The following is a 14,158-nucleotide window of genomic DNA, read 5'->3' as shown; positions in this document are numbered from 1 at the left end:
TTTATATGGTTATTATAAAAGGGTTTAATATAACTATTTTCTTTTCTCTTATTCTACCCTATGTTCATTTGGTTATTTTTTTTAAGTCTCCTCTTAACTTTCTAATTCTTTTTATGATTTTCTTTTTAGTTTTCACTTTCCATATTTCATTACTTTGTGACTTGTTATAGGACACTAAAGGAGGTCTACATTCCAGAATAATCAACACTTAGGTCATAATGACACATCCTGATGTTCAGCCGTTTCCTTCCACTAGTTCTCCCACTATGCCCTCCTCTAAGACCCAACGAATAGCTCTCTTTCAATGCCGCAACCTCCCCCATTACTGCCCAGCCTGAGACACTGGCTCAATCATCCTACCACAGAAATTAACATCTTCCCTAGGCACCTTAGACCCTCTCCCCTCTGCTCAACTCCTGTCTCCCAAGACAATCTTCAGAATCTTTCTGTTTGGCTGACTCCCCAATAAGCCCCACCTTAGTAAAGACAGCCAGGCCCACAAAGTCTACAGTCCCTCTTTGGGCTAGCTGAGCTTGGCATGCCAGAGCCAGGCAGTGGCTTTGGTGAAGGCTAAACTATTAGTCTTGCCAAGCAGCTGCTACTGAGCTGTCCCTTCTGAGAGAAGAATCTGGGCACTGCATCCCAAACTATACAAAAAAAACTAAAGAAAACAGCAACAACATTAACAAAAATCTCTGTATCTAAGTTATGTACAACTTCAGGGTATCTCATGCTGGCAGTGAAAATTCTTGGGTACTGGGTCTCAACAGAGTAGTTTACTTACAACACAAAAACAAACAAACAAAAACAAGACAGTGAACCTAAGTCAGAAGGATCCCGAGAAGGAATTATCCAAAATTCCACTAGTCATTTTAGGCCAAAATTTAGTCCAAGGCAAGAGCCATGAAATTCTTAATTTTAACAAAATTTTATAGCTATTTTTAAGACTGAATCAGATGAGATATTCAAAAGCAGTATTAGAATTTTTCAATTTATAAGATTGCAATGGGAGAATGTATTTACTTGGTCAGAAGCAAGAATTCCTGCCTTTTACCTGTGACTGAATAAAATCTTCCCCTTCTCAAAGTTCTTTTTTCACTTGTGCAACTTGTGCAATGCGGACAGTTAGCCCTGAGCACTAATAAGCCAAGCACTCTGAAAATCCACTTTTCCACACCTCCTATGCTTGCCTACTCTCCTCTGACTGTAACGATTTTGGGGCATAATGAATATGTGAAATGTATAAAAAGAGCCCCAGGGACACCTTACAATTGGAGAAATTTTGCTATAAAGAAAAGCATATGAGTTATAAAAAAATAATAATAACAACAAAATCTAGGAGCTTACCAATTCATCACCTGATTAAAGACCTTTATTTCCAACAGCCTCTTAAGCAACCTGGCTGAGTCACTGAGCAACCTTGGAACAATCTGTACATTCTGACCACTTGAACCAAAGTAACTTAATCCATTTTTACACAGAACAAAGTGGTAAGGCCTCCAAGTTATCTTATGCAATATGTGCAAACAAAAGGCACTGTTCAATTTAAGAGATTCCCAGACACTGAAATGTTCAAACACCTGAACCAAGTACCCACCACACCCTAAGAACTGTGCTAGCCACTGAATAGTTCATTTCCCCAGGGTTTCGTTTTTTAAACCTTCTCTGCCACCCTGCCATCCCATTTCTCTCTTCAGCTTCTTTCTGACCACCTACTAAATATTTTATGCTGGATTTGATAATGTTCAAAAAAAGAAAATGGTATCACACACCAAAATGGGTCAATTTTATTCCTGTCAGAATTAAAAGCTGAGTATATAATGATAAAATTCATTTTACAATTCCTTCATCTAACAGCAGTGGTTTTCAAATGAGGAAAATTTTGTTCCCCAGGAGGTAACATTTGGCAATTAGGGATACTTTCTGGTTTCACAACTGTGGGGCAGGTGGCGCTCTGCAATACAGTGAGAAAGAGTGCTGTTGTTAACGTCTCATAATAAAAATGCACACAACTGTCCCACAGCAAATGACCTGGCCCAAAATGCTAACAGTCCTGAAAGAGAGAAATCCTCATCTACAGCTTTGAATTTTACAAGCTTTCATAAAATGGAGAGCTAGTGATCTGTATCTGGCACATAAGTAACTCACAGGAAAATGTTTTACATTTGAAATCATAGTTACTTACCCAAGACTAACTAGGATGAAAAGGGTATCCTTTCATCTTTTGAAACCCACAGGCTTAAGTCTTAACTATTTACATTTGAAATCATAGTTACTTACCCAAGACTAACTAGGATGAAAAGGGTATCCTTTCATCTTTTGAAACCCACAGGCTTAAGTCTTAACTAAAGTCATACACATATAAAATTGATATATTGGTTCATAAGTCGAACAATAGAACAAAGAATTTAAGAATAAATGAAGTTTAAAATTTTTAGAGAAAAACACTTAAGTGTGGATATAAACCATGACCACACTCTCACAGATGATCACAATAGTTTGTCAAGTTTTCCTTTTTTTTCCCGGTAATTCGGCATAGTGTCAATTTTAAAATAGGACTGGTACTCAAAAATACATTCCTTACATCATTCAAAATGAAAAGCATAGTTTAGAATTTTAAAAATTAAAGAACTGACATTTATTAAATTCTAATCAGTTCAATTAGAATATTAATGTTCATATTATACTAATTGAGCCCAGGGATCTTCTAAAGTTTAATTCTTCTGAACTGCAAGTTATATCCATTTTATAGACATGTTCTAAATAAGTTTTTACTCACTTAACGAAAATCAGCTTCATTATGCGAGTAAAGGCATATCTTGGAGATACTGAGAGTTCAGTTCCAGACCACCACAATAAAGTGAGTCAGATAAATTTTTTGGTTTCCTAGTACATATAAAAGTTATATTTACACTATACTGTAGTCCACTAAGTGTGCAATAATAGCATTATGTCTAAAAAAATTTACATACTTTAATTAAAAAATACTTCATTGCAAAAAAACACTAAACATCATCTGAGCCTCCAGCAAATCATAATGTTTTTGCTGGTAAAGGGTCTTGCCTCAGTGCTGATGGCTGCTGCCTGATCACGGTGGTGGCTGCTGAAGGCTGGAGTGACTGGCAATTTCTTAAAATAAGACAACAATGAAGTATGCCACACTGACTGACTCTTTCACAAAGGATTTCTTTGCAGCATTCAATGCTGTTTGATATCATTCTACCCAAAGCAGAACTTTCAAAACTATAGTCAATTCTCTCAAACCCTGCCACTACTTTATCAACTAAGTTTAAGTAATATGTAATATTCTTAATCCTTTGTTATCATTTCAACAAAGTTCACAGCATCTTCACCAGGAGTAGATTCCACCTCAAGAAACCACTGTCTACGATCGTAAGCAGCAGCCATTAAAGTTTCTGTTGTGAGACTGCAGCAATTCAGCCACACCTGCAGGCTCCACTCCTGATTCCAGTTTTCTTGCTACCTCCACCACATCTGCAGAGACTCCCTCTACTGAAGACGTGAACCCCTCAAACTCACCCACGAGGCTGGGACTCAACTTCTTCCAAACTCCTGCTTATGTTGATGTTTCTGCCTCTTTCCATGAATCATGAATGTTCTTAATGCCATCTAGAATGGTGAATTCCTTCCAGAAGGTTTTCAGTTTACTTTGCCCAGATCCATCAGAAGAATCCCTAGCTATGGTAGCTATAGCCTTATGAGATGTATTTCTTAAATGATAAGACTTGAAAACCAAAATTGCTCCTGGGCTGTAGAAAGGATGTTGGTCAGCAGACATGAAAACATTGATTCCCGTTACACATCTCCAACAGAGCTCTTGGGCAACCAGATGCATTGTCAGGGAGGAGTAATATTTTGAAAGGAATCTTTTTTGAGCAGTAGGTCAAACTTTTATTCTGCAGTTTCCTCCTCTCTCTCAGCCTTTATTGATGTGAAGAGAGTTAAGGGCCTTGCTCTGAATTAGGCTTTGGTTTCAGGGATGGTTGTGGCTGGTTTGATCTTCTATCCAGACCACTGAAATTTTCTCCATTATCAGCAATATGGCTGTTTTGCTTTCTTATCATTCAGGTGTTCACTGAAGTAGCACTTTAACTTCCTTGAAGAACTTTTCCTTTAGATTCACAACTGGGCTAAGTGTTTGGCACAAGAGGCCCAGCTTTCAGCCTTTCTCAGCTTTCAACACGACTTCCTCACTAAACTTAATCACTAGCTTTTGATTTAAAGTGAGACACATGTGACTCTTCCTTTCACTTGAACACTTAAGAGGTCACTGCATGATTATTAATTGGCCTAATTTCAATATTGTATCTTAGGGAACAGGGAGGCCCAAGGAGAGGGAGAGAGATGGGGGAATAGCCAGCCGGTAGCACAGACAGAACACATACAGCATTTATTAAGTTTGCAGTCTTATATGGGTGAGGTTTGTGGAGCCCTAAAACAATTACAATAGTAATATCAAAGATCACTGATCACAGGTCACCATAACAAATACAGTAAGAATACAAAAAAGTTTGAAATACTGTGAGGATGACCAAACTGTGACACACAGATACGAAGTGGGCAAATGCTGTTAGAAAATCAGCACCTACAGACTTGTTCGAAGCAGGGCTGCCACAAACTTTCAATTTGTAAAAAACGAAGTATCTACAAAACACAATAAAGCGAAGCCCAATAAAACAGGGAATGCTTCTATACATATTAGGGGAAAAGAGAGACCCAGTTATTTCAGAGTTTATGAAATTTTCATTTTAAGAAATTAATATTTGCAAATGTCTTTTTCTATATTCAGTTTTTTTATTGTTGTTCTTGATTTTTTTTAACTTAAGTATAGTTGATTTATATAGTTGTGTGCAGCAGGTGTACAGCAAAGTGATTCAGTTATATGTACAAAGACATATATATTTTTATTCAGATTCTTTTCCATTATAGATCATTACAAGATACTGAATACAGATCCCTGTGCTATACAGTAAGTCCTTGTTTATTTTATATACAGTAGTATGTATATGTTAATCCCAAACTCCTAATTTATCCCTCCCCCTCCATTATAGCCAGTTTCTGAAGAATCAAATTAATTATTTAAATTATCCAAGTATTGATTTTCCTTCTCAGGACCACACTACACTCTGCCTTGATATAACCAGACTGGACTGAATGGTGGAAAATACTTGTAAATCATACTGATAAGGGATTGTATCTACAACATACAAAGAACTCCTAAAACCCAATTTTTTAAAAAGACAAATAACCCAGTTAAATAATGGGCAAAGGATCTGAACAAAACACTACCCCAAGGAAAACTTACAAATGGTTAAATGAACACATGAAAAGACGCTAAACATTATTAGCTATCAGAGGAATGCAAATCAAAACTACAATGAAATACCACTTCACACTCACTATCATGGCTATACTGAAAAAGATAGATATCAGCAAGTATTAGCAAGCATGTGGGGAAACTGGAATCCTCATACACGGCTGGTAGAAGTGTAAAATAGTGCAGCCACTTCAGAAAATAGTCTTGTTGTTTATCAAAAGTTTAAACGTAGATACTGTTTGATCCAGCAATTCCACTCCAACATATATGTCCTCCCCCCACCAAAAAAAGTACGTCTACACAAAAACCATGAATTGTCACAGCATTATCCATCCAAAAAGACAGAAACAAATGTCCATCAATGGATGAATGAATAAACAAAATGTGGTATATTCATACAACAGAGTATGATTTGGACAGAAAAATAAAGTACTGATACATGCTACAACATGGATGAACATTGAAAACATGCTAAGTGAAAAAAAAACCAGGCACAAAGGACCACACACTATACAATTCAATGTACATGAACTGTCCAGAATAAGCTAATTCATAAGAGAGAGAACAGACTGACAGCTGCTTATGGCTGGGGCAGGGCGTAGGAAATGAGGAGTGACTGCCGATGGGTACGGGGTTTCTCTTTGGAGTGATGAAAATGTTCTAATCATCAATTGTGATGATTTGCACAGTTCTGTGAATGTATTCAAAACCAGTGAGCTGTACACTTTGAACAGGTATGTGAATTGTACCTTAACGAAGCTGTTTATTTTTTAAAAGATACTTGGTTATGAAGCTGCCACATGAAATATGAACCATTGCTTTTTAAAACTAAAAAATTCAGCCTTAATATTCTATAAATGAGACATGTTCAAGACTCAATGTTATTAAATGTAACATTTTATTAATAATTCAACGACACCTTTGCTAATATTTTTTGAAACAGTATCATGTAGTGTAAATTACACTAAGAAGAGAAATACTAAAATATGCCGTTTCTTGACCTTGTTAGTTTAATACCAAAACTAACTCTGTAAGATAAGCACTGTCTCACTTAACAGTTTCAAAGAAGCAACTTGCCAAGGTAACATATTTACTAATTTGGGAAATTATTTCATACCTTATTGACTCTAAAACCAATTTTCTTTCCAATTTCCATGCTACCTCCCAAGGGGGACTGAACTAGGAATCAGAATACATGGATTCAAGTTAACGTCTGGGATCATCCCTTCCTAGTGGTTTGCCCATTTCAGTTTTTTTCATCTGTATAGTTCAAAGGATTATAAGGATGAAAATGAAATAAAAAACAAGAAACTTTTTTGCACACTGTAAAATTTCACTGCAATTCTTTTTATTGTTTAAAGTAAGTTAAAATTTTCTGGTAATGAAAATAAACTTTAAACATCAGAAAAAACATTCCCACAAACTAAAAGTAGAAAGTTGAAATTATCATAGAAGAATGGTCAGAAAAAGGCTTTTCTTTACCTCTGACACTTTTAGGGTCCCCTTTATCCCTCCATAACAGAATTTTGACCCCTCTAGTGAAGCCTAGATGGTTACACTGCAGATAAAAATACACGGTTTCAGTCATCACTATACCACTAAAACACATGGAAACCGAAAAACTGTGAAGGAAAGTGCAGGTTCATTATTTTCTCACCCAGAATTATAGTAACAAATAAAAGTAACAATTTTAATAGCTCTACATTCAACTTTGGGATTTCTTTGATTGAGCATCAAAATCCTATCAACTCCAAAAAGCTATCATTAGATAGCTGGACCACAGAATACCCTACATGGAAAAAATCATTTTTAAACGACTACTGACAAAGGAAAATGCTGACAAAACATTGCTGCACAGTAAAAACAAAACATAATAATGTTAGTTAAAATCCACTGAGCACTTATGACATGTCAGAAATTGTGCTAAGAGCTTTACATGAGTAATCTTACTGAATCTGTGTAACAGCCCCTTAAGATATTGTCAGCATTTCACAGGTGAAGAAACTGAGACATACCTTTCTGGTAAGTGAAACTAAGGTTACAGAACAATAAATAAGGGACATGGAATTGAACCTATCCAATCACCCATTTTTCCAAAAGGTATGGCATTCTTAGGCACTCAGGCATTCATTTACGTACTAAAACAGTGACCTACTGCACTATACTACATAGGTTAAATTTTTGTTCAAAAAAAAATGAATAAATTAAGATAGGGAAGGGTCTCCACCTTGAGCTTGAGCTAATTAAGATTCAAAGTTTTCCGGGCAAGGCCACAAGAAAAGATCGTGTCAGGGTTTGGGGCTGGTAGTTCTGGAATGGGAAAGACATCATGCCGTCTGAGTCAGTACTGGCCCTTGGACTCCTAGTCTAAGCTCTGTGGAGAAAGATGTCACAGAAAAAGATTCAATTGTTACTGTGAAGGAGGTTAAGACACAGTGACATACTTGTGTGACAAAATTAGTAATGTCTCCACTTCACAGAGTAAAACAGCTTGATGGGAAATACTGTGACAATTATAAGAAATGCAGCACTCATCCTACAGCGCCGTATTTTGTAACTGATATCCAAGGACCAGGACAGATCCTGAGCAAGAATAGCAGCACAAGTTTAAAGAGTAAGACCCCACCCTCCAGAGACGATTCTGAGCAGAAGAAATCAACCAGACAGGAACTGAGGAGAGGAATGTTGAGAAGACGGAATTTCTGGGAAATACTTTGGGGTCTCTGAGAAATAACTCGATGAAATAAGGAAGATGGAGGTCTTGACTCAAAAAGAGGAATCAAGAGTCAGTGACTATTAGCAATTTTTTTGTATCCATCGAAGTGGTGAAAACTGGGAAGTATTAAAATTCTCGTATTTCCTTCTAGTTTTTTAACACATCTATCTCTGGGTGATACTAATTTTAGGTGACTGCTACTGCCTTTAAATTTTCTGTATTTCCCAAAATTGTCTACAGTGAACAGTATAATTTTATCATCAGTGGGGGGGAGATTTTTAAAAAGTCAACCATTCAATTCTAGTAATAATAAAAATGCTATTTCTAAGATTAAATTTCAAACCTACACCAAAATCCGTGTTTCAAAACCTCTAGACAATTATACCTTGTTATACATGCAAAGTAACTGACACTCTTAGAGTTAGGAGTACATTTTATTATGTTATGCATTTCAATCAGAACAAAAGAAATATTATCCCCCCAAATTGATTCTGTTCCATGACATTTACTGTGTGGCTTTTGGTCACCTGCATTTTAACAGTCTGCTTCAAAGTAGGAAGCTCATATTCATTGGCAGATCAAATTCTTACATTTAGTACCAGCAGACTTAGATAAATAAACAATACTTCTGAAGAGGCAGAAGTCCTGAGCTATATAATTAATCTTGTGAAATAATTTATATCAACCATCTGCTAAATACACGGTTGCATCTTTTGTTGACTCTCATGCATCATAAACAGACTTCCTAAAATGATGAAAGGAAGGAAGTCCTTAATTGTTAACATGTTCCTGTAGCCTGTATTTGGAAATTCTTGTCTTGGGTAATACAGAAAAGTTCATGGGTATCTTTGTAAACATAGCCTTAAGGCCCATTTCATATTAACATTGTTCTTAAAAGCAGAAATAAAATTTGAGGCATAACCTCAGCTATTAATGGTACAGTAGTATTTATTTAGAAAACAGGTATCAAAAATCCTGTTTTGGACACCTCAAAGCCTCAGCTTCTTAACAGTGTTCATGAAAAATATTTTACTGGTAAAGGAAAACTTTAAATTCAGGCATACATTTAAAAAATGGGTCACATTCTTACCTGGAGATCTGATGTCCAGCATAGAGGAGCAGGGCAGTTAAAAAATATAGGTAAAGCTGAACCAGATGCTGCCTCGGCAAGGTTAGCAGCACAACACTTAAGATATACCCTGTAGTAGAAATTAAAGAGAGATATAAATAAAATACAATTCTAATTTAGTCTCCCAATTAATTACACTAATAAAAAAGGCTTAAAGTTAAATTACTTTCCAATTAAATTTCAACAACTCTGAGGTTTTTTACTTCATTACCAAAGTAAGTTTAGCACAGTAAAATCACAAGGATTTTTCTATTGAAAATATATAGCATTTTTCTATTCCTTTGTAGATTTTTCTACTGTATAATCAAATACATCACACAGAAGTACAACAGGATTCTTCTCATCATCTACCCTTGTCACCTTATTTCTTCTACATCAGTTCTAGCATTCTCTAGTCCCAGAGGGAGAACTGGATGTCTCACTGTCCCTCTCTACAGCCGCCCCTTCCGTGTGACTCAGATCTTATTTTTCCCAATTCCAAAGACCCTCTATCTTCTGTTATCTTCAGTCATTCCCTCGATAGTGTCCTTACCTCTCTTTTTAAAGGATGTGCAGGGCTCTTCTCCCCAGTCTTAAAGAAAAACTGCTTTCCATATTGATTTCTCCTTTTCCTATTACCTATTTTTCTCATTCCACTGACATGTTACCAACGTATCTGTCCAGTGTGCCTATTTTCTAACGATCTATTATCCTGCCCTTACCCTTCCAGTCTAAAGAAACTTGAAAATCAACAATTACCTACTTGTCAAACTTACAACATCCTGTTTATTCTTGTCCCGTCAGCAGAGGCAACTACCTTCAAAATGGTTATTCTTTGGCTCTATGACAGGGATTTCCTTTTACCCTCTAAACCCTCCCCTCCTCTTTCCTTTCACCCTCTCAAACGAACATAGGAAATTTCCAGAACAACTTCTTTTCTCTATTTAAGAGTATCTAGCCCAAGGAATCTATCTTGTTGCTTCAAATATACCATTCCAGATGATACAGCAACAGTTCTGAGAACCTACTACATAAGCAAAAAACCTAATAATGTCCTGTTCGAGGTAGACATCTAATAGCTCATGATGCCTGAGATACAGTCCACTTAAATGTTCTCATATCGAAGGACAAACTGCATTCCTTTCTTCCTCCCTCAGCAAGCTACATCACCTCACCCTCTTTCACTCTCCTACATCCCATTCACTCTGACTCAAACCTGAGTCATCTTTAATCAGCCAGTCCTGCTGAGTCTACTCAACAGGTCTCTCATATGTTGCCCCACCTTCCAGTCCCTATGTCCCAACCTAATCTGCTCTGTTCTATAATAATAAATTCTATTCTTCTTTCAGTCTCTTTCCATCCTCATTCATCCAATGCTTTGCTATAAGGGTAATACATTCCCCAGACCATTACTTTCATTTAGATAACTCTCATGCTCTGAAACCTTTGAAAGTTCTGAATCTCTCAGCCTGACATTCTACGTCTTTCAAAATCTGGTCCAACTTCATTTTCCTCTTATGAATGAGTCTTTATTAGCACACAGATATCCCTTCTTAACACCTAATGTCTCTCCCATGCTGAATCGACCATGCTTAAAGCTTAAGAAACAGAGGTGGTGTGCTAGGGACTAAAGAGGTAGAATTCGGATTTCCCACACATCCTAACTTTAAGAACAATCCAGCAAAAGCCAGAGATACAGATTTCTATCTGCTTTTCATTTTTAAAAATAATTTCCCCCAATTTATTTTGTTAATTCTTATCTCACAGGATTTTAGAAGTATTTAGAATGATGTTTGCTATATTTAGCAAGCATTTTCAATGTTTGTGGCTGAAGGATTTTATAATCAATCTATTGCATTAAATGTTTCCTTAACTTTTGTTTTTTAATGAACTATCATTCTCCTTTCCTTTCCATTATCTTTCCCCTCTCCTATACATCTCATAAAATCCAGCTACTAAATCCTCTAGATTAAACATACACATTTCATTCTTTCTTTTGTTTATTCACTCCTTCAACCAACATTATTATGTGTAAAGTAAGATAGATATGCATTCCTAGACATGGAAAATCCAAAGAAGAAAAAATAAAGAAATCACAGTCTAGAGAAAAAACAAACATGGACAAAAGTATGACACAATACGGTGCTCTAATAAACAAATATTAGAAGGGCTATGGTAAAGTGGTTAAGTTTGACCTGGACCTCAAGGAGTGAAAAGACCTTTACTAGGCTAAGAAAAAGGGGAAATGTTCCAAGAAAAGAGAACAGTAAGTCTAAAAATCATAAAAGCACAAAGGATACTTTCAGGAGACAGTAAATTCTGTAGGCCAGACTAGATTTTGGTGTAAATAGAAAGAGTACTGGGAAGTTACTGGGAGATGATGCCAACAGAACATGTGGCTAAAGCCTCAGTATAAAGACTTGTAGATGATAATGAGGAGTTGAGCCTCACTAGTGTTCTCAAATCCTTTAGATACCATTCAGGTGAGGTAAGAAAACAACAAAAAAAAAACAACAAAAACTGTATGGCTCACCTATACCCCTACTTCCACATTCCAGTGAAACAATAACTTCGTGAAAACAAAATTTATCACACAAGAAGATTTTTGAGAGATTATGAATACTTATTCTGATACAAGAGCAGTATGAACAAGTCAGCTAAACGACAATCAACAGCTGACCCTTGAACAGAGCAGGGGTTGGGAGCACCAGCCCCTCCGTATAGCAGAAAGCCCAAGTGCAGCTTCACCGTCAATTCTCTGTGTCTGCATTTCCACATCCACGGATTCAACCAACTGCAGATTGTGTAGTACTGTAGTATGTATTTCCTGGGAAAAAATCCACCTATAAGTGGACCTGCACAGTTCTAGGGTCAACTGGATACATATTCTAGTTATCTGAAAAATACAGAACTATTGCTTATGCAAATACTCATCACTGTTCATGCTACAGGATTAACCAAACAAACCACAACCAACTAAATTGATAATGATGAAGCTAACCCAACAGTAATTTTTAATTAAAAACAAGACAAGCAGCATTTAAAAATGACAACCAGCTTAAGGACTGATCAATCTTCCTAACAAAATACAGGAATTTCTGCTATGTAAAGGGTTATTTTACTAGTGGGGGAAAAATAAGGACACGGAATAAAACAGTAGCTTTGGGTATGGAGTTGGCAGGGCCAGCTATAAGATACATACTTAAATGAGTCTTAGTGGTGATCTACGGATGAGTGGCTGAGAACAAGGAACTGAAGATGTTCTGATGTTTCTAGCTTGGGTAATCAAGACAATGGCTATGCTATTAAGACAGGAAATACACAAGGAGGAAGTGGTTTGAGGTGAAGTGAAGACGATAAGTTCAGTGACTGATGGTAAGCTGAGGTGTCTATAGAATATTTAGGTGACGTTATTTAAAGGTAGATGGAAATTCATTTATTCAACATCAAGCACTAACTAGGTGCTGAGAATACCGAGATAAGAGACAACCCCATGCCTACCTTAAAGGAACTCACAATCTAGTTAGGAAGACAGATGAGTACATGGACCCTTAGAATGCAGCACAGTAAGTGCTATGGGGGAGGTAGAAACTGCGTACCATGGAAACAAAGCGGAGGAACACTACCCCAGACCAAGGTGGTCAAAAAAGCAGTGAAGAGTGGACACAGAGATCTGTAGCCAAAACTACGCGAGATCACCCAAACAACAAAAGATGAAAATTAAACACAAATTCTGGGAATGTCAGCACTAAAGAAGCCCAAAGAAAAAATACAGCAAGAGAGTCAGAAGGAATGATCAGTAAGTTAGAAGAATCCAGAAACATTTTTAGGAAAGAGGAAGTGGTCAACACCTTCATAAACATGGAAAGGTCTTCAGAATAAGGACACAAATGAAGCTTGAGTTTTTTATTTTTGGTCACTAATAATTTTAGTGATTGCAGTTTCAAAAGAATTATTCTCATGTCCACTCCTTCCTGTGCAGCGTTACCATGCTAGCTCTGGCTCTCTTACTTTCTGCCTAAAATTCTAACTCATCTTCTTACCTCCAGTTTCTCCCCTCCCCAATCCATCACTCTACAAAACACTGTCTAACTAGTTTTCAGATGCAGCTTACCTGCTCTAAACCCCTTACTGACCCATCACTACCTACCAAATTAAGCACAATACCTAATATCCGTATTCAGGACTTTTCACAAATGGCCCCACTCTACCCTTTCAATATTATTTCTATTCCCCTTTTAATATCCTATACTCTGCAAACAATTCTACAATTAACATTCTATTAATTACATTTGGACAGTCACTTCTCTTTGCTGTTTTCAGACAGAACCCATACTGGAAAGTTTCCAAATTTGAAGGTACAATTCTATTACATAAACTCAAACATTACACTCTCTACCTTGACTTTTAAGCTCTCAATAACAATTAGAGGATACAAAGGGGAAATAACTCACAACAGTAATAAAAAAGATAAAATACCTAGGAATGAACTTAACAATAAAAAATCTAAGACTTATATAAAGAAAACTTTAAAACACTCCAGAAGGACTCAAAAGAAATCTTGAACACAGGAAATCTGTGTTCTTACCTAAATAAGAGTTAGCATCTTTAAGTTCTCTCTACATCCTAACTTAAAATTTTAATAATATGCAATCTCAACAAAAAGGTCAACATGTTTTTGGAACAAGATTAGATAATTCTAAAGTTAATATAGAAAACTAACAATAACAAAAAACTGAGAAGGAAATAAAGAAAAATGAAGAGACTAACTCTATTAGACAGTAAAATATAATCTAAATCCTCAATAATAAAATAGACAAACTGAAAGAACAGAAACAAAGTTTAGAAGTGAAATAAAAAACACACTATACGTGGAGATAAATTCTAAATGGAGCAAAGATTTAAATGTGAAAAACGAAACCACAAAAATAATGGAGTAACATGTGATAGAATTCTTAATAAATTCAAAAATAGAGGGTTTTTTATTTTCTGAGGT

The 14,158-nt window shown here is 36.2% G+C and overlaps 1 protein-coding gene across 4 annotated transcripts in view; it reads right to left on the bottom strand.

The window, feature by feature from the left end:
- Positions 1–14,158, bottom strand: part of RNF145 (ring finger protein 145) — a 66,466-nt gene that overhangs the window by 40,936 nt on the left and 11,372 nt on the right. For all 4 annotated transcript variants that reach the window (XR_012066478.1, XM_072953672.1, XM_072953678.1 and 1 more), the window contains exon 3: positions 9,145–9,253. Coding sequence is in view for 3 of the 4 variants with exons in the window: in XM_072953672.1 (XP_072809773.1) it covers positions 9,145–9,253 (109 nt within the window). In the remaining variant the exon portion in view is untranslated. The remainder of the gene's footprint in view (positions 1–9,144; positions 9,254–14,158) is intronic.

This window comes from Vicugna pacos, chromosome 3, assembly GCF_048564905.1.
Source record: "Vicugna pacos chromosome 3, VicPac4, whole genome shotgun sequence".
In the NCBI taxonomy this organism is placed as follows: Eukaryota; Metazoa; Chordata; class Mammalia; order Artiodactyla; family Camelidae; genus Vicugna; species Vicugna pacos.
This window is presented reverse-complemented; position numbering and strand designations above follow the sequence as displayed.